Raw genomic sequence first — 21,845 nt, forward strand, 5'->3', positions numbered from 1 at the left:
AGCAGCGCCGGGCTGGGGACGATTCAGACGGTGATGGGGGTGGCTGACGCCGCCGTCCACCAGATAGGAGGAAGGATCGTCGTCTTGGTCAGAAGATGCTGCAACCAGGCACTGTGGCGCCTGGACATCGTGCGACGCTTCAGGGAGGGGGGAGCTGGAGGAGAGGCCGCCGCCCGTGCCTCCGTTTGAAAACGGTGAAGACGCACAACCCTTCGCACCGCTACCGCTGTTCGAGAGACTCAACGACGTCGGCGTTGATGGAGCAGTGAATGGCCAACTCTGCTCACTTAGCGAGGTGGGTGTCGCTGATGGCGGTGCGTGCTGGTGCGTGACGGCACTGATTAAGTTGCGCACGAGCGCCTCCAGCTCCAGCAGCTGATTGCGCGTCAGCGGCGTGATGCGCTGCAACATGACTTGCGCGCCAGTGCAAACCTACAGAGAAAATATGTGTGCGCGTGTGTGTGCTGATGCTATCGAGGTGAATCGTGCATTACAACGTTGAGGGTGCCCGTTCGACGTGGTGTGTATGTTTTGGGGGGGGGGGAGGGGCGGGGGCCAAGAGATGAGAACGGCGTGTGAGTCAGCAGAGAGGGAGAGATGCGGCAAAGGACAAGGTCCATGAATGATAGCGTGCTGGCTAGGCTCCCTACAGATCATTTGTGCCAGTTCAAGCATGACGCTTGGTGGATATGTGGCTCATGTCGCGATGGCTCTTGGCATGTGCGTGCCGAGATGCCCCAAGGAGGAGGACAAGCGCTCTGTTGTGTAGAGTCTCTTTCCCCTATGCAGCTCTGCATCTCCGGTCCCGGCTCCCAGCCACCTTTCCTTGGGTTCTCGTTATCTGAATCACCTCACGCGGGACATCGGACAAATCAGGCGCGGAGGCGCGACTTTTTCGGGCTCGTCGCAGCCAAAAATGGTCCTCCCGGAGCATTTTTTCTCCCCCCCCCTCCCCCTTTCCCTCACTCGCTCCTTCCTCCACTCTGCCATTACACAGAGGAAAGCACCGTGCGCGTGCGTTGACACACACACACACACACACACACACACATACCCCTCCCCCCTCCCCCCACACACACTACACATACAAAGAGCGCACCGGGGAAGGGGAGGCGAGAGGAAAAGGGCCATCATACAAGTGTCATGCGTCAGCACCCCCACGTTCCACCACACGTAGGCCCCGGTGTGTATGTGTCGGGCCTCGCTCCAGCGCAACCGAAGCCTCGTAGGTCCAGCGCCTTCTTGGTGTCCGAGGGGAGCTGCCGCTGCTCCCAACCGGTCGCAGGAGGGGCGCCGGTGTGCACGCTCATCACCGGCGTCGACGCCGCGCGTGACAGTGGTGATGAGGCAACGTCTCCGCCAACGCCGGGCCAGCGGTGGAGCCCCTTTGCGCCCCCCATCACATTTATCGGGGAGGCAGGGACACCGGTTGCTGCCGTCCACATCTGCACCTCCTGCACTGGAGCACTACCGCCGTGGCCGCTGCGTCTTGTCTGGCATTGGTTAGAGCTCATATCGTTACTACGCCGCGGTGCTGCTTGCACAGCATCTACGGCGAGTATCAGGTGCGTGAATGCCTCCAGCACTCCTTTCCCCGAGAGGGCCGACGTCATGAAGTTCCGCATGCCCATCGCGTGAGAGATTCGATCCGCTTCCTGTTGCACTGTCTCGAGCGAGCTTGCCATCGTCGCTGTGGATGTCTTCGCGCACAGCAAGTCCAGCTTAGCACCGACAACGACACACACGCAGTCGTCGTGCGCCAGCTCCGTCACCCGCGCTGCCCAGCGCGGCACGTTCAGCAGCGACTCGCGCCGTGCCACGTCGTAGACGATGATGGCGCCGACTGCGTTACGGTAGAAAGCGTTGCTGATGACACCCCCGTTGCGCTCCTGACCGGCGGTGTCCCAGAGCTGCAGAACGACGGTCTCGGTGACGCCGACTGGCCCGAGTGGTATGTCCACCTCGTGAGAGCAGAACTCCACTCCGATCGTGGAGGGTAGCGCTGGGTTGTACTGGTCGTAACAGTACCGGTGCATGAGGTTTGACTTGCCTACGCCGGCCTCGCCGACGATGAGCACCTTGTGCGTCCGCAAAAACCCGTTGTGCCGGCCGACGCCGGATGAGATGAGCAGCGACCCGCTGGTGTACAAAACTCTATCACGGCCGATGGAAGTGCTAAGAGGACACGGGCTGGCGACGTAGATGCTTGCCGGCGGTGCAGCTGCATCTGTGTCTCTGGAGGTCGATGAGCTACCCATGGGCACGGTGGGAACGGCGATGGGGGATGCCGTGGCCAGCGAGGAAGACGACGCGTCAGTGGTCGATATGAGGTAGGGAGTTGCTACACCCTCTATGTCACGCGGGTGGTCGGCCTCGTAGGTGTCCGCCTGCTTATTCATCGGGGCCTGTGCTGCGCGCGAGTAGATGGGCGCGAGCATGCGTGCGGTGCTTTTCTTGTAAGGAAGAGAGAAGACCCTCTGGCTAACTTGAACGGCGAAGAGGGGTATCACTGCCCCCAGAGAGCGACACACACACACACACACTTGGCCGCTGTCGAAGCAACCCCCCGCCCTGAGCGAAACGCGCTCGAGAATATGCAATGAAGAACGACAGCAGCGGGTCACCTATACAGCCGTTAACATGAGAAGAATAGTGTCACAACAACGAGGAGCACGCGATGGCTTGAGACTGCAAAGGTGTGTCTGGGCCGTGAAGAATGCGAGCCTTAAGGTCCGCAGACCACCATCAGGGAGAAGACGACACCAAGAAACAAAGCGGAGGAGAGAGGAAGCAGGAGAGCAGTGTTCTGCTCTGTCATGACAGCACACAGGGGAAAACAAGAAGGGGCAAGCCTAACACAACTACACACTCGCATCGTTGAAATGACGAAGGCGGTGTACGTGTGTGTACAGGCATGTTAACGTACTCCCTATGAGAGACAGTACAGCAGTCGATGGTGATGGGCTGGTGACAATGGGGGAAGGGTGGAAGATGTGCGCAACCGCCAGTGACAACAGACCCGCAGACCGAAGACACATAAAAAGAGGGGAAGGCGTACTCTTTCACATCACGAGGCAGCCGTAGCGGGACTCTAAGTTGAGGTATTGAGGAGGAGTAATCACACACGAGAAGAAGAAACACACAATGGTGTGTGTGTGTGTGTGTGCAAGCGTGAGAGCAGTGAATACCATCGTGGAAACGAGAGCCTCATGATGATGATGGCGACCCATGTGCGGCCATTGCTTGATCATTTCCTTGCGTTTGTTCGCGACGCTTGTATGGCCAGGCGCGCACTTCACGTTTTTTTTTTCGGCTTGTGATGCGAATGGTGGACGGACCTGCGCTGCCCCACTTCGCAGAGCGGGAGAAGAAGGGGAGGAATGACATTGCCGACGCGCGCTAGCAAAAGAGAAGCTGAGCGTAGTTGTAACCATTATTGTCTTTCCTTCATTTTGTTCGGTAGCACACCCCGGAGGGTGCCACTTTGCAAATGAGCTGCACAGGAGAGGGGGAGAAACAGCGACACACACGGCCTTTATGCCCACACGCAACCACACAGAGACACGCATACGCTCCGTGAGAGTCGCAAGCGAGCAACAGAGAAGCCCACTAAGAACAGCAGAACACAGCCAAAGATAAAGATGCCTGGCCAGTGGGCAAGAGCGAAGCGACAAGGGAGCACAATGTGATGGGTGTCGATCAACAATGATGAGAAAGAGACTTCGAGAAGTGTGTGTGTGGATGGGTAGGGGGGGGGGCGGCGACGCGGTTCACCTTCGGGAGTATCCGCTCTTGCTGTCGTCCTGCAGCTGAGACACAGCGTCATCGGGAGACATACAATGAGAAGTGGAAAAAGAGGGAAGGGGGGGGAAGGGGAGAGGGCAGCGCACACACCGATCTACATGAATGAGAGAGGAAAGAAATACATCGAACTTCTTTCAAAGTGCCCACCCCTCCAGGAAAACGTCGACCAAATAATGGCACCACATCCCACCGCAGGCCATCTGCCTCGCTGGGTTGCGCCCCGGCTATGCCCAGGAACCGAACCGGCCACCACCGTAGGTGGATGCGTGTGCTGGCCGAGCCGTCGACACGGTTTGCAGTGAGCGGGCACAAGCGTGGCCATGTCTGTACGTCTCTCCCGCACAGCGCCTGCCCAGACCTGCCCGCCGACGCCAAGGGTTCGCCCAGCCGCACCCGAGGGGCAGCCTGCAGGCTCCTGGCGTTCCCGCAGAGTGGGTGCTGGGCTCTGCCACCGCTGGCGAGGTGGCCGACACTACCTGGGGGAGGGGAGTGGAGGAGAGGACCTCCCCCTCCCCTCAAAAAAAAAAAAAATAAGGCGAATACTGAGAGAAAGAGAGACACACGCATATATACACACACACACACACCTACCCATGACAAAGTGGCCATCTTATAAGAGGATGGAGAAAAGGGCGAGCAAGAGAAGGGACATTGACAGTGAGCTGAGAGACATATTGGGTTGGGGCTGCCGGGGCGTACACGCCAACGCCTCGACATGGTCAGCGCCACCATCCGTACTGCCCATCACCGAGCGGACGGTACGGGGCTAAAGGTCGACGAATGCCCTTGCGCCCCAACAACACATTACGTTACAGAGAAAAGGGGGAGTGGAGGAGGAGAAAGAGAGCGCAACCGTAAGCCGCCCCAGAAAGGGGGAGCTGAACACGAGCAAACAAGGAGAGACGGCGGGATCAGGCAGTGTCAGGTCAACAGTGAAAATCGAGGCGGGAGGGGTCGGCGTGCTGGGGTGAGAAACAAAGCGAGAGAGGGCGATTAGCGCATAACCCTTCTCTAGAATGTACCCCCCTCCCCCCCCACACACACAACTAAGCACAGAGGGTCATATCCATGCATGTTAGCGAACGCAGAGACGCACGCACGCACGTGCCCCCCTCCCCCCACCGCCCCTGCCCGGCAACATTCGGCCGCTGAATTAGACGACAAAGAGAAAAGCCCCAAAGAGGGCGGACACAAAAAGCGACATGATCGCTACGGTGCGCTTTGCGTTGTTCTCGCTACTCGGGATGTCGTTGCCTACTTCGGCAGGCACGATAAGGCAACCTTTGCGCGGCGTGCCCTCCCGCAGCGACTCCATGCTAGTCGCCTTCGAGTCCTGAGTGTTCACCACGAGGCAGCGACGCTGCCGCTCCTCTTTCGACTCCGTCATAGACGTCACATTCTTGGCATCGGTTGATACCACCTCGGCGGCACCGCCTCCATCGCTATGATGTTCGATGGCATGCTGCTCCACGGCTAGTCTGCGCAGACCACTTACCGGCTGCTCTCGGAGCGCCAAGAAACTGTGATGGCGGTGTGCATTGCTGTCGCGGGCGCGCCCCCGCCGGTGCCCATAATCTCTACTATGGAGATGAGCTGAATTCTCCTGCAACCGTCTACTGTGATGTGGCACCCTACGCTGCGGTGAGGCATGCTTGTCGTCGCCGTCTTCGTGGACTTCTACGTTGTCCTCCTTGGTGGCAACCTCGTCCTCAAGCTGGATCACAAGACGGAGGGAGTCGAGAGAGATGCGGGGCGGTTCCGTGCCAGCGTATTCTGCGGCTGCCTTGTGTTGTTGGTGCAAAGAAGAGGTGACTCGTGCAGGGTGTTTCGTACGACAGTGGTGCTGCCCGACGGGAGCTGCGTCCTGTGGCGCGTCAGAAGTGGTGTGGTCACGGGGATGGACACCAGCCTGTTTTGAATGGCGCCCCGCGTCCGAATGGGTCTGTGGTGCTCGTGGCAGTGGTGGTGACTCGCATTCAGGGGGTCCCTCACAGACCCCCGTAAGTGGCGCGCCGCGCAGAGGGCGCGCGTGTGCGACGCTCTTGCCGTCTCCAGGGATCAGCTGATCACCATCGAGGAGGTGCCAGTTCTGCTGATTCATCTTGCGCAGCACGTGCACGTTCGATTCCCTCATATCCGACGCTGCCGCTGCTGCTGCGCTCGCCAACCACACTGACTGAACGCGTGCGTCATCATGCACAGTGGCATGGTGACCTTTCACCGCATTCACTATGAGTGCCACGCTGGAGCACGCTCCGAGAAGCAGGAGCGCAAGCAACAGTGCTGCCTCCAGAGCACGCAGCGAGACTCGACCATGGCCCCTCTGCCTTCTGACGCTCACCGCACTTGAGGAGGTCGCTAAAGCCGTCATCGAGTCCAGGGAGGGGAGCACAGAAAAATACAACGCGCAAATCGAAGAGAGGCTGACATGAGAGTTGGTAGATCACTTTGGGAGAGGTGGGGGGGGGACGAGAGCGAAGGAGAGGCCACCCCGCTGACGGCCAAGACGGGAGGGGGAAAGAGAGGCGTCGACTAGTCGCACGTCTTCTCTTTGAAGGCGCAGGAGGAGGCGCAGACTCAGCGAGACACACACACACACAGACAGCGAGTGTGCCATGAAGGGTGGTGGTAAGACTGGAGGAGAAGGGGGAGAAGAGAAAGTGACGGTACAGCGGGAGAGAAGGGGCGGACAGCAACGCGAGTTTGACAATCGCCATTATTACTTTGGCCCCCCCACACACACGCACAGAGAGAGAGGCGTACATACGTACGTAGTCAAGGTGGGTACCGTGTCCTGTCGACCTTGACCAATGGCAGCAACAGCGATAAACACACACACATACACACACACACACACACACATGCACATGCACATGCACAAGCGTTCTCGCAGCGACCGCCACACGTGCACGGTGGCGCAGCTCTTGACGCCCGCCGGTGACGAGTAGGGTATTGAATGAAGCCTTAAATTTGTGAGAGGTCATTGCAGTTTCACTTGTTGCCGATGCGACCACCCCCTTTTCCCCTTCAACAATAGGAGGTTGCGGTAGGAGGGATACACACACCCACACCCATGCCCATCCATCGGAGCTACTGCGTCGTGGGAGGGGACTCCATCATCTCTAAGAAGGCCGAAGCTTCTTCTACCTTATCCCAGTCCTTCGGGTAGTACAGGTCGTAGCCATCATTGGCCGTGAAGACTGGATTTGGGTGCTTGTCTGCGTGGAAGTCTTTCATCAAGACGCCGTCGTACTTGTCGAGCTCGCCTACCACCGCCGGCTCGTAGACCACCTCGCGGATACGCAGTATTGTAGCTGCATGTTGCGCGTCCACCCAGCGCAAGCGTCGGCGCCCTGGCGTGGAGAAGAGAGACACCACGTTGCGCATACGCTTCTGCTCTTCGACGTCCGCGGTCACCCGCACGTTCTCCAGCAGCGGTCGGCCAATGGCGGTGAAGCGCGGTCCGCCGACCATGAGCACCTTCTTGAGCGCAATTTGGCTCCCAATCGGTGCACGCAGGCGTTGAACGGCGATGACATCGCCGGGGCTCACCTTGTACTGGTGGTTGCCGCAGTACACGACGGCGAACTTGGGTCCCATGATGAGGGGCTGCAGCGCCTTGGCGATCGTGGGGTTGGCAGATCGCAGCATCAACGACTTCAACCAGAAAGAGCAAGGAGAAAAGGGATAGTTGAGTATGTAGCCCACACATACCGGCCACCCCGCGTTGCTGGGGGGGGGGGGGAGAGCGATGTAGCCCGAGAGGGCGATGTGCCGGTGTGTGAGGCACCACGCGAGCCACCATAAATTTGTATTGTTTATGTGGGTGAGGAGAGGCAGCGAGCAGCGTGGAGATGAGGTGTAGAGATGGCGGGTTCGTTAAAGTCACATGAGAAGAGTTACAAGCGGCTGGCGATACGAGCGAGCATAAAGGATACGCTCTGCTTCAAGAGGCTCAAGCACAAGCGTGAACAGTCTTCATGGTTGCTTGTTGTGGTCCCACACCCCAAGAGCAAGAGAGGGAGGGAGGGAAGGAACGTGCTGCAGTGCGACTCTCTACGGCGATGGCGGGTCGGCCGGCAGAGCACGCTGCTATGAAAGGTGCGAGAGCGTTTCCATTTCCCCGAACAAAACACAACCCGTAGGTAAAGGGAGGTCATGAGAGCTCCACATGCGGCGGTGCGCGTGTTCACGCAGTGCTGCGCTGGCACTCAGCCGCTTCTGCTCTCCTTCTTGCCAACGCCGCCTCTCACGGGAACCATGGTGGCACGCAAAGAGGGTGCACAAGAATCCCTCAAATACACGCGTAGCGCTGCCGGTACTCATTGGGTGTCAGTCGCTTTCCCTCCATGGTGCTTGATGGACTCGCCGCGCCGCTGCGGCTACTGGTGTTGGGGTCCCACAAGAGGGCAGCGGATTTGTTGTGGCCTTCCACCAACGTCGGGTCGCATGCTGACCACCTTCGCGATGGCGTATGCGGCAACGACCTGGATAACCACGATGCCGCGGTCGTGGGCAGTGAGGCCGGGGGTGGGGGCAGACGTGAGGCGGCTGCGACTCCGTTCCGGTCACGCATCTCTTCTTGTGCCACACGTTTCTGCAGGGCCGACACCACCTGCTGATCCGCTCCGTGGGCCTCCTCCAGCTGGCGAACGCGCTCCTCAAGGCTGGCGATGTGGCGTATCTTGCGCTGCAGCTCATAACGCAACCCTAGCGGGTCGTCAACGGAGACGGCCACCATTTCCGGCTGTGGCCTCGGTGCAACACTCACAGCCTGCACGAGGTCAACTGGGTCTAGCGCAGGAGACTGATCGTGGTGCTTTTCCCTGCCCCCGCTTCTCCTCTCTTTTCTCCGTTCAGATTTCACCGGGGGGCTCCTGGCAGCGATTGGCGACGGGGTCACACATGAGGGAGTCTGCTGCGGTCGCGCTCCTCGTCGCTGGGATTGCAGTTCATGCAGTTGCAGCTGCAACTCCGCGTACTTGATGCTCCACGCGTCCGCCATCATGAGTGTCTTCGCCTCTATCCACTCCAGCGAGCACGCCTCGTGTGCTGACCACCAGCTTTGTGCACGTTGCTGTGCATGGGCATCTGTGGTCTGCATCTCAGCAAGTAGGCGTGCATGTGCCCGCTCCTCGCGTCGAAGAGCACCGGCACCCTCTTGAGCTCGCTGCTCGACTCGGCTTACTTGATCTTGAACACCGGCAAGCACCGCCTTGTGCGCTGCTGTTTCGGCAGCTCGTGCCAACTTCTCGGACTGCAATTCCTCCTCTAAGCGCTGCCGAAGCTTATCACTGGCAGACTTGCCTTCCTGTAATGCAGCTATGGTGCGCACATGTGCCTCCACCGCCTGACTGAGAGCATCCTCGCGTTTCTTTGCACTCTCTTGTTGTTGCTCCAGGCGGTCCTGCTGCTGCGCATGCACTGCCTCCAGCTCCCTTTCCAACTCTACGATGCGGTCCCGTTGTCGGCGCTGTTCAGCAGCATCCAACTCCGCGAGGTGTTGTTTTCCTAATACAGCACTGACACACCGGTGTAGCTCCTCATTCTCCAACTCAGCCTTCTGAAGAGCGGTGGCTGTGATCTCGTGAGTCTCGCGTTCGCGACGCAGATTGTTCATGGCAAGCTGGGCCACCTGCTCAGCGTTTGCCAGCTTGCGTGTGGCCTCTTCAAAGGCAGTACGATGGGCTTCGTCGCTGACTGCTTGTGCACGTTGCATAACGCGCAGCTCTTCCTCCGAGCGCTGATGCAGCTCCTTGTTTGCGCGGCATTGCGCCTCCATCGCAGCGCCAGCGTTTGCGGCGGTTTCCTCGTACTCTTGGCGCAAGGCGCGTTCGTGCTCCTCGGTGTCCTGCTGCCACTGTTTCTGAGTAGCGTGTGCAGTAAATAGCTCTTTCTCCAGCATCATCACTCGATCCGTTAGCGCTTTTCGAGCAGACTCCAACGCCGCAGCTTGCGTCTCTGTGGCCATGCAGCGGTGCCGGTGCTCCCCACTTTCTGCCTCGGCAGCGCGCAGTTGGTCCATCGTGGACTCGATGCGCTCCTGCAAGGTGGCAATTCTCGACTGCGCTGCCTGCGCCTCCGCTTCTGCGTTCTCCCGAACTTCCTTTTCTCGCTGAAGGGCTTTGTCACGCTCGCAACGCAACTGCTGCTGCGCCTCTTCACCGTCTCGCACGAGTCGATCCAGTGTGCTTAGTTCTACGTCTGCTGCTGCTCTAGCGCGGCGCTCGGCATCGAGCTCTCCCGTCAAGTGCAGCTGCAGCTTTTTGTTGGCTGCCTGTGCGGCTTGCATGATGGAGAGTGTCTGCATGTGCGACTCGAATTCTCGACGAAGGGCCTCTTCACGCTGCACGGCGTCGAGTTCTGTCCGTTGCTGCTGCGCTACGGCTACTGCCCGTTCGTTCTCTAGCGCCTCCAGCCGCTCACGAAGCACACGCTGCTCACATTCAAGAACTCTGATGACATCCTCGGCTGCGACTCGCTTGGTGCGTTCCTCTGCTGCGTGCACTTCGGCACCATGCAGCTGTTCGGCGAGGGTGTTGATGTGCTGCTGCAGTTGCGCTTCGTGATTCTCTCTCAGTGAGGCCGGTGCTAGTGCAGCCTCGCCGCTCGAGTTGAGCTGGCGCATCTCCGCCGCTGGAGGTGGAAAAAACGCGAGTGGCGGCGGCGGTGCTAGCGGTTGTGCTCCTCTGGCTTCATTCCTCACCGAGCTCTCCAAGCACAACGAAGACACCGTACCATTGCCAAGCGGTGAGAGGCTTCGACTTCGACTGCGACTCGCACGGGCGCGTCGTCGCTGCTCGCTCTGCAGCTGCTGCGTGAGTTGGTCCATCTGCACTACGTGGGCGTGCCGTTCGGCGTCGAGCAGGGCGTGCCACTGGTCCATGCGGAAATTGGCGTTGCGCAGCTCATCCTCAAGCTCGTGCACGCGGTGCAGAAATTGTGCACGCGGCGATGGCGGCGACTCCGCTGAGGACGGAGGCGAAGTGGAAACAGGAGCCTCCATGGCAGGTGCGGCGGCCGCTTTGGGCTCGCCAACAGCCCCTTCCACCGTCGCTGCCGTCAGCTCTGTCAGCCGTGACGTCTCCTCCATGGCGACAACGGGGGCGCAAGCGACGCTGCCACGATCCACCTCTTTCGCTCTTTCTTCGCACAACGGGGTCGAAGACGCAGAGGCCGAGAGCAACACCTGCACGGTGCTGGTGGCCACAGACACACGCGGTGGTGTTGGCGATGGTGCGGAAAGTCTCCGATGCTGCTGCTGTTGCGCCTCCTCCTTGGCCAAGATTGTTGCCTGCCGCGCGGCACCTAGCGCCGCCTCGGTAGCTGAGAGCTGCTCCGTGAGGCATGCCATGGCTGCTTCCTTCTCGCGTAGCTCCTCTTCCACCTGCTGCAGTTGCTGACGCAGCTCAGCCACCGCGCTGTTGGAGCCAGAGAGGCGTTGCTGCAAATCTGCCAGCGCCGTAACGGCGGCCTCGCTGTTTCGCGCCGGCGTCCGCTCCCGCCACGGCGATGAAGACACCGTAGCTGTTGCCGTCACGTGTTGGGCCGCCTGCTCCTCTGCAGCTGATGATACCGGCGCAGAAGCAACACCGTTGGCGTCCTCACGCGTAGGTAAGAGGCATCGACGGACCTGCAGTGTCTCCGCTTTGGTCCACATTAGTTTCGGCCCCACCGCACCATCCACTTCGCCAGCGTCGTCAGTGATTGCATGCTGGACAGGCAAGGCGCCGCCGTCACAGCTTGCACCGCCACTCTCGTGACTCGCTCGCTCCACCTCGTCATCGCTGGCGGTGACGTGCGGCTCACCGTGCGTCGCCGCTTCAGAGTCGGTGCACTGCAGCGTCGCCGGCGAGGGAGAGGAGATAGGCGACGACTGCGTCCTGACGGTGACACGGCGTGTGACAAGGCTTATGAGAGGGGGACTCTCTCGAGATCGGAGAAGTGTTTTCGATGTAGGCTGCTTATACGGTAGCTGCGGAATTGGGGGAATCAGCAGCACCCGAGGAAGCGGCAAGAGGGTGTCGCCAAGCAAGGGCTGCGGGTCAGACACCCCGCCCGTCTCCGGCAACCCGGTCGGCTGCTCCGACAGGTCGCCTTCAGGATCAACACGCGATGCGCCCTTTGCCAGCCAACGCACTTCATCTGCAGCGGTCACAATCACGCCGTCGCCTTCTGTGCCTTTCGGTGCCTCTGTGGCGCTGCCATCGCTCCCTGCTGCCTCGGTATCGGCCGCCGCCGCCGCCACTGCGTCAGCGATCGCACTTTCTTGCACATCAGCATCCTTTTCGCAGAGGAAAACGGTATGTGGTGCGCTGGTGTGTACGGTGGCCGTTGTGACCACCAAAGCATCCTTGCAGGACCCATCGTGGACCTCGAAGGGAGGCTTAGGGGATGTTCCAGAGGACGTTGTCGATGGTGATGGCGGCGACAGCGGTGGCGGCAGCGAGAAGGACAAAGCTGCGGATCCGCGTAACTCCACAGCGGAGGACGCTCGCTGCGCTGAGTATGACGAGTGTACTGATGGGGAGGAAAGCGTCGAGGACGTTGCTTGTCGGTCGTCGCTGTTGCCGTCACCATTTTCGCCGGGGCTACCGTGGAGTCGGCGACGATCGTCGTAGGGCATAGCTTCTTGCGTCCCATGTGAATCCTCCGAGTCCGCGCTGGGAGCGGCTTTGCTGCTTGTTGTGCTGTGCTGCTGTTTATCAGACATGTGTGCGCCTGCCTCCACATTACCTGCTGAGCTGCCATGCCGTTGCGGCGGCGTGTGTTGTACCTGCGCCGATGGGGCTATGAGTGTGGTAGGAGACGGAGACGACTCCAGGGCCGCTACCGGCTCCAAAGGCGGCAGCACGGGCGGTGTCACTTGCGTCCCCGGATTCCACAGAGTAGCTTTCTGTTGGAGCGATGTGGCACCTGAGCCGAGCGGCGGTGGGGAAACATGCGACGGCGCCGATGCTGAGTGGGTTACCACTCTCTTCCTTAGCACACCGACATCCGTACCGCTCAAGGAAGGGTCGGCAGTATGCTGTTGCGGTGCCGCTGATTGCACAGAGGAGGGCAACAGCGGCGGGATGTATTGCTGCTGCTGCAAGGAGTTTTGTCGCGAGAGCGGCGCCGGCGAGCTTCCTGTGCTGAAGTCGCTTGAGGCCCCCACAATAAGCACGGCAATAGGCGTCGAGCAGGGCGTCTCAGCGGCGAGTGTGCTGCTCATGGCCAGTGCTGCGGTAGGTGCGAAAGACATGAGGGTGTGTGCGGTGCTGGTGCGGCGGAAGGACTGCGGCACCAACGGCGAGAACAGCTGCGACGGCCCGTGGCTGACGGCAGAGTGCCGGCGCCGCGCGCTGTAGTCGCCGCACACCGTGGCGGTGGCCTCCAGCTCCGCTGACGTCGGCTCCGGTAGCGACGGGCATTGTGAGCCCTGCATGCCTTGGCTGAGGGAGTTCAACACGGAAGAGTGCGACTTGGCCAGCGCAGACGTGGACGACGGGAGTCGAGAGGGTAGATCACCGTCCTGTGCGATTGCCGAGGGCGGCGTACTCGCTGTGTTTTCTTCTCTCGTGTCTTCTGGATCAGCAGCGCCGCTGAGCAGCATAGCCATGCGCTGACACAGCTCTACCACTCGCTCACGGCCTTCCTCGGTTCGTGCAAAGTACAGGAGCTGCGGTGAAACACCATCAGGGAGCGGTGAGGTAACCGAGAAGCTCTCCAGTGGGGAGGCCACAGAGTCTCTCCTTACCACTTTCTCTAGCGTTGCGTCGTCGTGTGGGCTCCCCACCTCGACGTCACTTCCAAGCGCCACCTGCGGTGTGGAGAAAAGCGGCGATGGGGAGACGAAGTCCAGCTGCTGCGGTGGGGTTATAGTGTCTCCACCGCCGACGAGTGACACACTACTATCCGTCACAGCTCTCGTGACGGCCGCGGCTGCTGCTGCCGTCGTCTCCCTCTGAAGCGCTACGACCGGTTCGTACTGTCGAGCGGCCATGCGCAGTCCACTGAGCGTTTGATGGATGTCGGCGAGCAGGCGCTGCGTGTCGTGGAGACGGCTGTGCAGCACTGCGTTTTCCTGCGTCAGCTCTGTTATTTGCCTCACCCACTGAGATACCGCAGCAGATGAAGCCGCTTCGTCTGCGCCAGCTGATTTGTCAACGCGCCCGCGGTTGGCGGCGGGGTCTGTGAAGATGGTCGATCTGGCTGTAGGCGGAGTGAGACTGTGGCGTCTCTGGATGCTACGCTGCGTGGGCGAGTTCGGCGCAGCTTTACGGTGAGTGACTGTTGTGCCCCCGGCATGTGCGCGATCCCTTTCGTTGCTCCTTTTCTCCTCTGCTACTTCCTGTTCCATGACAAGTATGAGCTGAGTCAACCACGGCAGCACCCAGCGCTGCAGCAACGCTGCCACCATGAGGCGCTTCGCCTCAGTGACGAAAGGGCTCAGCAGCGGACTCTCCACGGCAACGCCGCTGCGCACCCGTATCACACGCACCACTGATATCTTTGACCCCCACGAGGCGATGTCGACGTCCCTCTCGGGCAGAAGCGGCGATTCATCGGCTGCCCGTGCTGTTGGTCCCATCGCCGCATCGATGCTTTCACGAGTCCCCATCGCGGGAGCGTGACCTTCACAGGGCATCCACTGGGACGGCTGTTGCGTCCGTTGCGGAGACTTTCGTGGTTGTGCCGCACACTCCTCTACACCCTCTCCTGCACTGGACACCACTGTTTGCAGACAGCGCAGGAGAGGCACGGCGAAGGTGAGAGTGAGAAAGCTTGACCCGTGCGGTGACACTGTCCCATGCTGTGGTCGCTGCTGAAACGCCTCGCTCCCAGACGAGATGGCGCACAGTGGCGACCCCGCCAGATGTCTACTCTCGGATGCGTCAGAGGCGGTGAACACAGGGACATCCAGCCCTATTGACGGCGAGTGAAACAGACGCACTGACGATGCGGCATCGATGCCACGTGACGCATCGCCGGCGCAGCTGCGATGAAGCGCCAGCGCAGCATCAATGGCCCTTTGGGGGGTCAGCTGGTAGGCGCGGCTGCTGGAGGCCACCATGTTGGTGCCGTTGCCGCTGCCGCTGCTCTCATTAAAGCAGTTGCTCCCCACTGGCGTGGACGTAGTTGTGTCGGTTCGCATATTCACCCCGAGCGGTGCACGGACCTGCGAGGCGGATGTGGTGCCGTGGGTGCGCAAGCTCGCGAATGGTGGCGTCCACTGCAGCCCTAACGCTGAGGTAGCTGCATTCATGAAGTCACTTGCGGCGATCTCCAAGACGCTACTGCTGCTGCTGCTGCTGCTGCCAGCGCCTCGGACGCCAGCGCTTGCGAGACGCACTGCTCGTCCATCGAATGGGGAATGATGTTGATTGTACGGGTCATTTGAGCTGGCAGAGTGCGGGTTCGAGCCTCCGTGGGAGCAGGTCCGAGACTCCCGCGAAGGGGTGACCTGGGGGGCGGTGCGCTGAGCAGGCAGGATGGTGGATGGGCCAGCCGGATCGAAGCTGGCGTTGCCAAAGGACAAAGGCACAAAGCCGACCCCGTTCCGCCACACGCTGCTGACGAGAGGCGGCTGCGGCTCTGGTGACAACCGGAACTTCCGGATACCCACACCGGTGCGCGCCTTCACGCGCGTCCCGGCAGCGAAGGACGGAGTCGGCGCGTTCTCTTGGCATGTTGTTAGCAGGGAGATGGGCTCTCTCTCCCCCGACGACTCCTCCTTGTGCGCCCGTGCGTGTGCCTTTCCGTCTCCGTTGTGTCCGTTCACTGCTGCTTCCGATGCCACCTCTTCGCTCTTCTCTTCCGCAAAGGCTGTCGGTACCGCCATCAGCAGTGGTACACCGGTGTCAGCAATCAGGTGGGGTAGCACGAGACACTCCTCGTACAAGCTCAGCACCTGGCGTGCAAGCTGCCAAAACTGACGCACGACCTGCACGCGCGGTGCATTGCCACCAGCACCGCACAGGAGCGCTGCGGCATTGCCACGACGCAGAGCATCATCGAGAGGCCGGCAGAGAGCCCGCAGCCGGTGTCTTGCCAGTGCCAACGTCAGGCGACGAAGCACCACATCCAACGACCTCGTGAAGCTTTCGAGCACTTCCTGCCGTACATGCAACACGCACACAACGGAGAGCGTCTGCAGGCGATTCAGAACATCGGCGGGGAGGCTCGGGGATAGAAGGGAGATGGCGGGCGGCGCAGAAGCGCGCTCGTGGCGTGGTGTTGTGCCATCCTTGCCGACATCGTGCTGTCCTCGGTGGCCGTCGACGTAGGACGTGGCGCCGGTACTGCTTTGCTCGCTGTCGGTGTCGTCTGCCGAATTGGCGTCGTCGCACCCCTCGCGCTTGTACTTGTCCTCGTTACCTGCGTCGCTGAAGTCCATGCCGACGTGCACCTCTGTGCTTACACCGGTAAAGTGCGCAGCGGCAGCGTTGTCGCAGCACAGCATTGGCGCAAGGGCTGCTCGCACAAACGCCAGTGCGGCGCTTCTGGCCAGCGGCAGAAGGTCGTCATATTTTAGCGCGTGCCATGGCGCTGCTTCGGTGTTTACCGCCTCTGGCGCTTCTCTCTTGTATTTTTCCTTAATGTTGGCCGCATCGCAGTAGGTGTCGCCGTGGTCATGCTCCGTCTCGGCTGAGCTGCCATCTTGATGCGCCTTCCCATCATGGTCTCGCAGCTGTCTGCAACAGGCATACTGCTCCGCCAGCAGACCGGCAAGCAATACCGCTGTTGCGACGTCCGAGGCAATGCGCACGGCCAGTGCTCGTGTGTGGCGCATGTAGGCCGCTGAGGTGATGCACAAAGTGGTGGACACGGCGCTGATATTTCTAGGGCCCTGCTGTTGTTGCTGCTTCGAAGCTCCGTGCGCACCGTCGTCGTTGCCCAGTACCTCAGCCACCAGCCAGCGCCACAGGAAGAGGCTTCGAAAGGGCACGACAGACGTGGCTGGTGCGCTGCTGCGGATGAGTTTATCCCGCTTGTACCGCCTCCCTGACTTAAGGATGCTACGTGGTGAGCCAACAGCGGAGGAGGACCGGTCAGGCGAGGTGCCGTTCACAATGGTGCATGACAGCTGCGTCTGCGGCGATCCAGCGCCGCTCTCCGCGGAGCGGAGTGGGGTAGCTAGCCGCGGCGGTGTGGAAAGGGAGGCATCCTCAAGAAAACTCACCCGGCGAGACTGCGCATTGGGCGAGTGCGGTGACGACCCCGCTGCCGCTGAGGTCGACGAAGCGCGTATCGGGCGCAGTCCATTCGATCGGGAGCCGTCTTGTTGCAAGCGCTGCTGCACCGCCGCTGCCGAGCGCGGGTGTTCGGATGTCCACTCAGGCAGCGGGGCCGAACGGGCGCGCTGAGTGGGCGAGCTGAACGCATCGTGCGCCGCATCCGCTGGAGAGCCATCAGGAGCGAAGAAGAGCTGGTTCAGTAGCAAGTAGGAGAGAAGATAAGCGTCGAACATACTGTCGTGCACCACGGCCTCCATCACCGCTTCCATATCACACACCAGCGAGGCGGCGGCAGTACTTGCGGTTTTTGCTGTGATGGAGCCACCATACACCATAGACGGTGTCACCACCTGCACACGGCCGAGCAAGACGCGCTGGCTGCGCAAGTGGTACGATGCTCGTCGACGTCTCGCCGTGGCAGCTGCAGCAGACCCATCGTCCATGCTGTCGCCATGCTCGTTGCCCTCCGGCGATTTGACTGGCGTCGCTGAGCTCCGCTGAGGCGCGAAGCTGCCGGATAGGGTAGTCTCAAAAAAGAGAGGGATGAGCACATCGTGCATCCAGTCCATGATGAGTTCCTCAGCTGATTCCTCCAAGGTTGTATGGGAAGGTTGCTCTGCTGACGATGCATGGACCTGATGCTCTCCCTTGTCACGCTGCGGCGGCACCCGGATACTGTTGCTACTGCAACGGTCTTGCGCGCCAGAGCTTGGCGAGGTGGGCTGCACCGGAAGTGCTGTGGTCGCACCTTTGCCCCAGCCCAGTAGGGCTCGCAGTCCAAGTCCAGAGCCTCCGAAAAATAAGCTAGGCCGCCCAGCAGCGGTGGCAGTCGGCTGAGCGCCGCCCGTTTTGGGTTGAATACCGTGCACGGCCTCGGCAGGCACTTCGACATGGTCGTCGCCGTCGTCCAGGTCGTTCCAGAAGAGAATCGGGCGTGCCACGCCGTCCGTAGCGGCAGCGGACCGAAGCGCTGAGGTCTCTGTTAGCGTGAAGAAGAAGGCCGGCACAGAAGGCAAGGCGGTGCTCTCGGCAACCGACACTGGCGTTGCACTTGCACTGTACACCTGTCGTGGGTCGCGCTGTGACTGCTGCCGTGCCTCGCGGCGGTGCCGAATGGCCAGGGTGACGTACCGCGCCGTCGTCTCCACCTCTGCAGGTGTGCCGGAGACGTGAACAAAGTGCGCAAGTGCCAGCAGCGTCTCCCACAACGCACACTCACGACGCGAGAGACAACGGTCGCGACTCGACAGCGCCGTCGAAGAACCGATATTGTCGCCGAAGTCGGTTCTACCGCTTCGCAGTGCGTCGTCTCTGTGCGTGCTGCTGCTGCTGCTGTAGTGGACACCGCGGTGATTCTGGGCCATCATGCAGCGGCGGCGATGACGATCACGGTATGTCTCTGGCACATCGGCCTCGTACCGCACCTTTGAGGTCGACTCTTCCTCTAGCGCCACCGCATCCTCGTGACTGGCTGTCGAGTGGAGCACATCCCTCCCGGTCACTTCAAGAAGAACAGCGGTGTAGAAGGCAGGCGTCTGTATACGGTCGCGTGCGGCGTGTTGGCAGTCGCGCTGGCGATCGTCGGGCGCAGGTGCGGCTGCAGCGGACGTAGGGACATCCGCGGTACGGAGAAGATCCCCCGCTGGAAGGAAACGAACACGAAGACCGTCGTCACCGTCGCCACCACTGCCACCGTTGCTGGTGGTGGGTTGAACAGGGGTGTAGCGACGCACAAGTCCCACGACAAGAGGCGACGTGCACATCGTGGAGTTGTGCGAGGACGAAGGGGAGAGGTGGAGCAGAGAGCGCAGCGCACGCCACACGGCGTCCCTCGGTGTCAGGAGAGGTGCGGTGGCGTCGACGTCTTCCGTTGTAACTGCTAGTGTACTAGCAGGGGATGCTGAAGGGTGGTTTGGTACCGTGATGAGGGGCGTGTGCTTCAGGAGCGCTCCAATCTCGGTGGCGATGTCCCCTGATAACCCAAGTCCCCCTATTGAGCTGACTTCGTCCTTCCACGCTAAGTAGCTTGCTCCTGCGACACCCGGGGTGATGGTTGAGAGAAGCACATCGGTCAGTCGCGCGAGGTAAAGATGAACGTCCCTGTCTTCGCCCATTCGTTGATGTGACACGTGCTCACTGGCACCACCGTCATGGGCGATATTCCCTGGCGCATCATCTGTGAGATAAAAGCGCGCAAACGACGGGAAAGCGACGGCAGCCGGCTTGTCAGCACCAGTGGCACCGGCGTCCAAAGCCAAACGAGTGTGTTGCAGCACATTATACAGACGCCGCACAAGGGCGTCGATGACGACGCCTGCCTCGTCCTCGTCCACCTCGTCGTTGTCGCCAGCTTGCGAAGGTTCTGTGGCAGAGGCCCTCCCCTCCTTGTGTGCGTTACTCGCCGGTGCACTGCTTCTACAAGCTCTATGTTCTGCAGGCGCGCCGACGTTGGCCACGCCATCCGTGCTTGCCGCAGCGCTCCGCAGTTCTTGTTCGGCGAAAGTTGTCGCGAGGACGTACTGCGCGACGCGAGACGGCCACGAACGCAGAGCGGAGCGTATTTCAGTTGCGTGAAGCGGGCGGACGACGCCGCCACGGGTGTATGGAAATGCGGAGAGCCCGTTGCTGTCGGTAGGCGGTGCGCCCTCTGAGATATCTGGTTCAGGCGGCAGTGTGGCCGTAGTACCGGCTGCAGTGCTTTTCGCAGCAGCGCTGTCGCGGTTTGCGCGTCGCCGCCGCTTCGTCGACGCCTGAGCCCCCTTGACCACCTCTGCTGAGGCCGCTCCACTACTGCTGCAGTTCGGCGAGCGTGTTGATGACGCAGGGGCGATACCGGCAGGGCTGCCGCCATGCCAGTGCGGTCGGGAGGGGGGTATGCCTTGGTGGGTGTAAGTGTAGTACAGCTCCTTTGCCTTTGCGCCGCCGCTGGACGCACGAGCACGCGGAGACGAGGAAGCGGCAGCAGTCGGATTTCTCTGACTGTGACCACCGGCTCCGGTGCTCTCCACTGAACAGTACTTCTCGCCCACTGCCGATGCGGAAGCGCGCCGGGGTGGCGGAGACTGCTCGCCTTCCGCGCTGGTCGTTTTGTTCGTTGTTGTCGTCGCAACCCGCGGTGCTGCTCTGTGTACCTGCCGGCTTCCCTCCGCCATTCCAGATGTTGTGGTGACACTAGGGATGCCGAGGGCCCCGCCAATGACCTCAGGCTGACTGGGCAGCCAACCCGGAGTGAGCTCCACGTGCAGGAGGCAGCGCAAGAGATGGGCTTCGACTTGCTGCGTGCAGGTGACAAGGTGAGCTTCATTCACATTGTCGCTACCGTCGCCGGCGCGCTGCGATGGCGTTCTTCGAGCTGCCTCGCTGGACGAAGGGCATGCGTGCTTCTCTCCAGCGCCGTTATTCTTAGACGACTGCAACTCGTCGGCACCTGCGTCGTCTATGGAAGAACACATTGTGAGACGTTGGTGCATATACTTTGCTATCGCTGCTTGAAGCGTTGCTGATGCGTCAGCGGAGCTACTGGTACTCCCGGCAGCGGCAGATGACGTCCACGACGAAGCTGCAGACTTGGCCCCGCTTGTCGTCGTCCGCTCCACGGAGGGAGTAGCGTTGACGATGGCGCTGTCGCTAAGCTTCTGCATCATCCGTCCTCCCCCCTGCTTCCACGGTGTTAACTTTACGCTACTGGCGTGCGTGCTACGAGTGGTTTCTTCCGGGGCTGTGTTTGGCACCAAGCGTGCCGTGCGACTCACGGACGCGCGCGATGAGAAGGGAAGGAGGAGGGTGGCTGATGGGGGTCCTTTTGTGATTGGGAGAGGGATTGGTCGTGGTGCAGGGCGTATTCAGCAGAGCAGGACAGTCCGCATAAAAGAGGCCCCCCGACCCCTAAAAGTGAAGGAGCGGAACCAAAAAAAGGGACGCGCAAAGGAAAAGGAAAAGACGCTGGGGCAGCGCACAGGGAGAGAGAGGGGGGAAAAGAGAGAGAGAGAGGCCGAAGGGGCGCCAAGCGGGGCGCGACAGCCCGCGACGCAGGCCGGCAAAGAGAGGGTTGGAGGCGACACGAAAAGAGAAAAGAAAGAAAAAAAAGGACAGGCAGTCCGCCTTCAACACTGACAGTCAGCACGAGTACGCGACGCAGCCGAGCCGGTGCTCCGGTTGTGTTTGCTTCCTCGCTTCGCTTCTCGCTTATTTGGTCCCCGTTGCCGCAGCTCGCTCTGTCGCTTCAGAGGAACAGGAGGAGGGAGGGGGGGGGGCGTGTTGAGTGAGGGTGGCAGGGGCGGCGGCGGTGGTGGGGAGGAGGAGGAGGGAATGGCAATCGATGGAGGAAAGAAGAACGCGAAGATAACAGCAGGAGACAAGCACCAACCACAGAGGGAGGGCCGTAGTCAACTTGAGCTTCAACCTTCCCAAATGATAAAAAGGGAGGGAGCTGACACGGAAAGGCCAACCACAACAAACATACGCGTGCGTGCGCAGGGACACTGTGGCTGACGGACAATCACCACCACCCACCACTACTCACCCACCCCACTACCACCACGACTCTAACGGTCCGATAAAAAAGGAGCAACCCGATAAGGAAGGAGGAGGAAGGGGGCAGACGAAACAGGAAAGAGAGCGAGGCTGACATCCGTGGCTACCTTCCCACTTCCCCGCTCCCTCTCTTGTGAGGTTTACGCTCGTGTTCGCTCTGCAAATGCGAGCGAACGTGTGTAGAAGCACTCGCTTCCCCCTTTCACTCTTCTCTCTCTTTTCGTCGCTTGTGATGTTTTTGGTGCCAGCGCTTGCACCTTCCACTACCGATATCTATGTATACGGGGA

The 21,845-nt window shown here is 60.7% G+C and overlaps 4 protein-coding genes across 4 annotated transcripts; all 4 read right to left on the reverse strand.

Moving 5' to 3' along the window:
- Positions 1 to 1,148: 1,148 nt before the first annotated feature.
- LBRM_14_0740 (guanine nucleotide-binding protein-like protein) lies at positions 1,149 to 2,399 on the reverse strand (the record flags this gene model as incomplete). The annotated part of the gene is made up of 1 exon (XM_003722918.1): positions 1,149 to 2,399. One exon carries the CDS (start codon positions 2,397 to 2,399, stop codon positions 1,149 to 1,151), a length of 1,251 nt encoding a protein of 416 aa, XP_003722966.1.
- Positions 2,400 to 4,957: 2,558 nt separating this feature from the next.
- Positions 4,958 to 6,175, reverse strand: LBRM_14_0750 (hypothetical protein, unknown function; the record flags this gene model as incomplete). The annotated part of the gene is made up of 1 exon (XM_001563315.1): positions 4,958 to 6,175. One exon carries the CDS (start codon positions 6,173 to 6,175, stop codon positions 4,958 to 4,960), a length of 1,218 nt encoding a protein of 405 aa, XP_001563365.1.
- Positions 6,176 to 6,894: 719 nt separating this feature from the next.
- Positions 6,895 to 7,455, reverse strand: LBRM_14_0760 (conserved hypothetical protein; the record flags this gene model as incomplete). Its single annotated transcript, XM_001563316.1, has 1 exon — positions 6,895 to 7,455. The coding sequence occupies one exon, from the start codon at positions 7,453 to 7,455 to the stop codon at positions 6,895 to 6,897; it is 561 nt and encodes a 186-aa protein (XP_001563366.1).
- A 643-nt stretch (positions 7,456 to 8,098) lies between these two features.
- On the reverse strand, positions 8,099 to 20,668 carry LBRM_14_0770 (conserved hypothetical protein; the record flags this gene model as incomplete). Its single annotated transcript, XM_001563317.2, has 1 exon — positions 8,099 to 20,668. The coding sequence occupies one exon, from the start codon at positions 20,666 to 20,668 to the stop codon at positions 8,099 to 8,101; it is 12,570 nt and encodes a 4,189-aa protein (XP_001563367.2).
- Positions 20,669 to 21,845: the final 1,177 nt, after the last annotated feature.

Source organism: Leishmania braziliensis, chromosome 14 (assembly GCF_000002845.2).
Source record: "Leishmania braziliensis MHOM/BR/75/M2904 complete genome, chromosome 14".
Taxonomy (NCBI): Eukaryota; Euglenozoa; class Kinetoplastea; order Trypanosomatida; family Trypanosomatidae; genus Leishmania; species Leishmania braziliensis.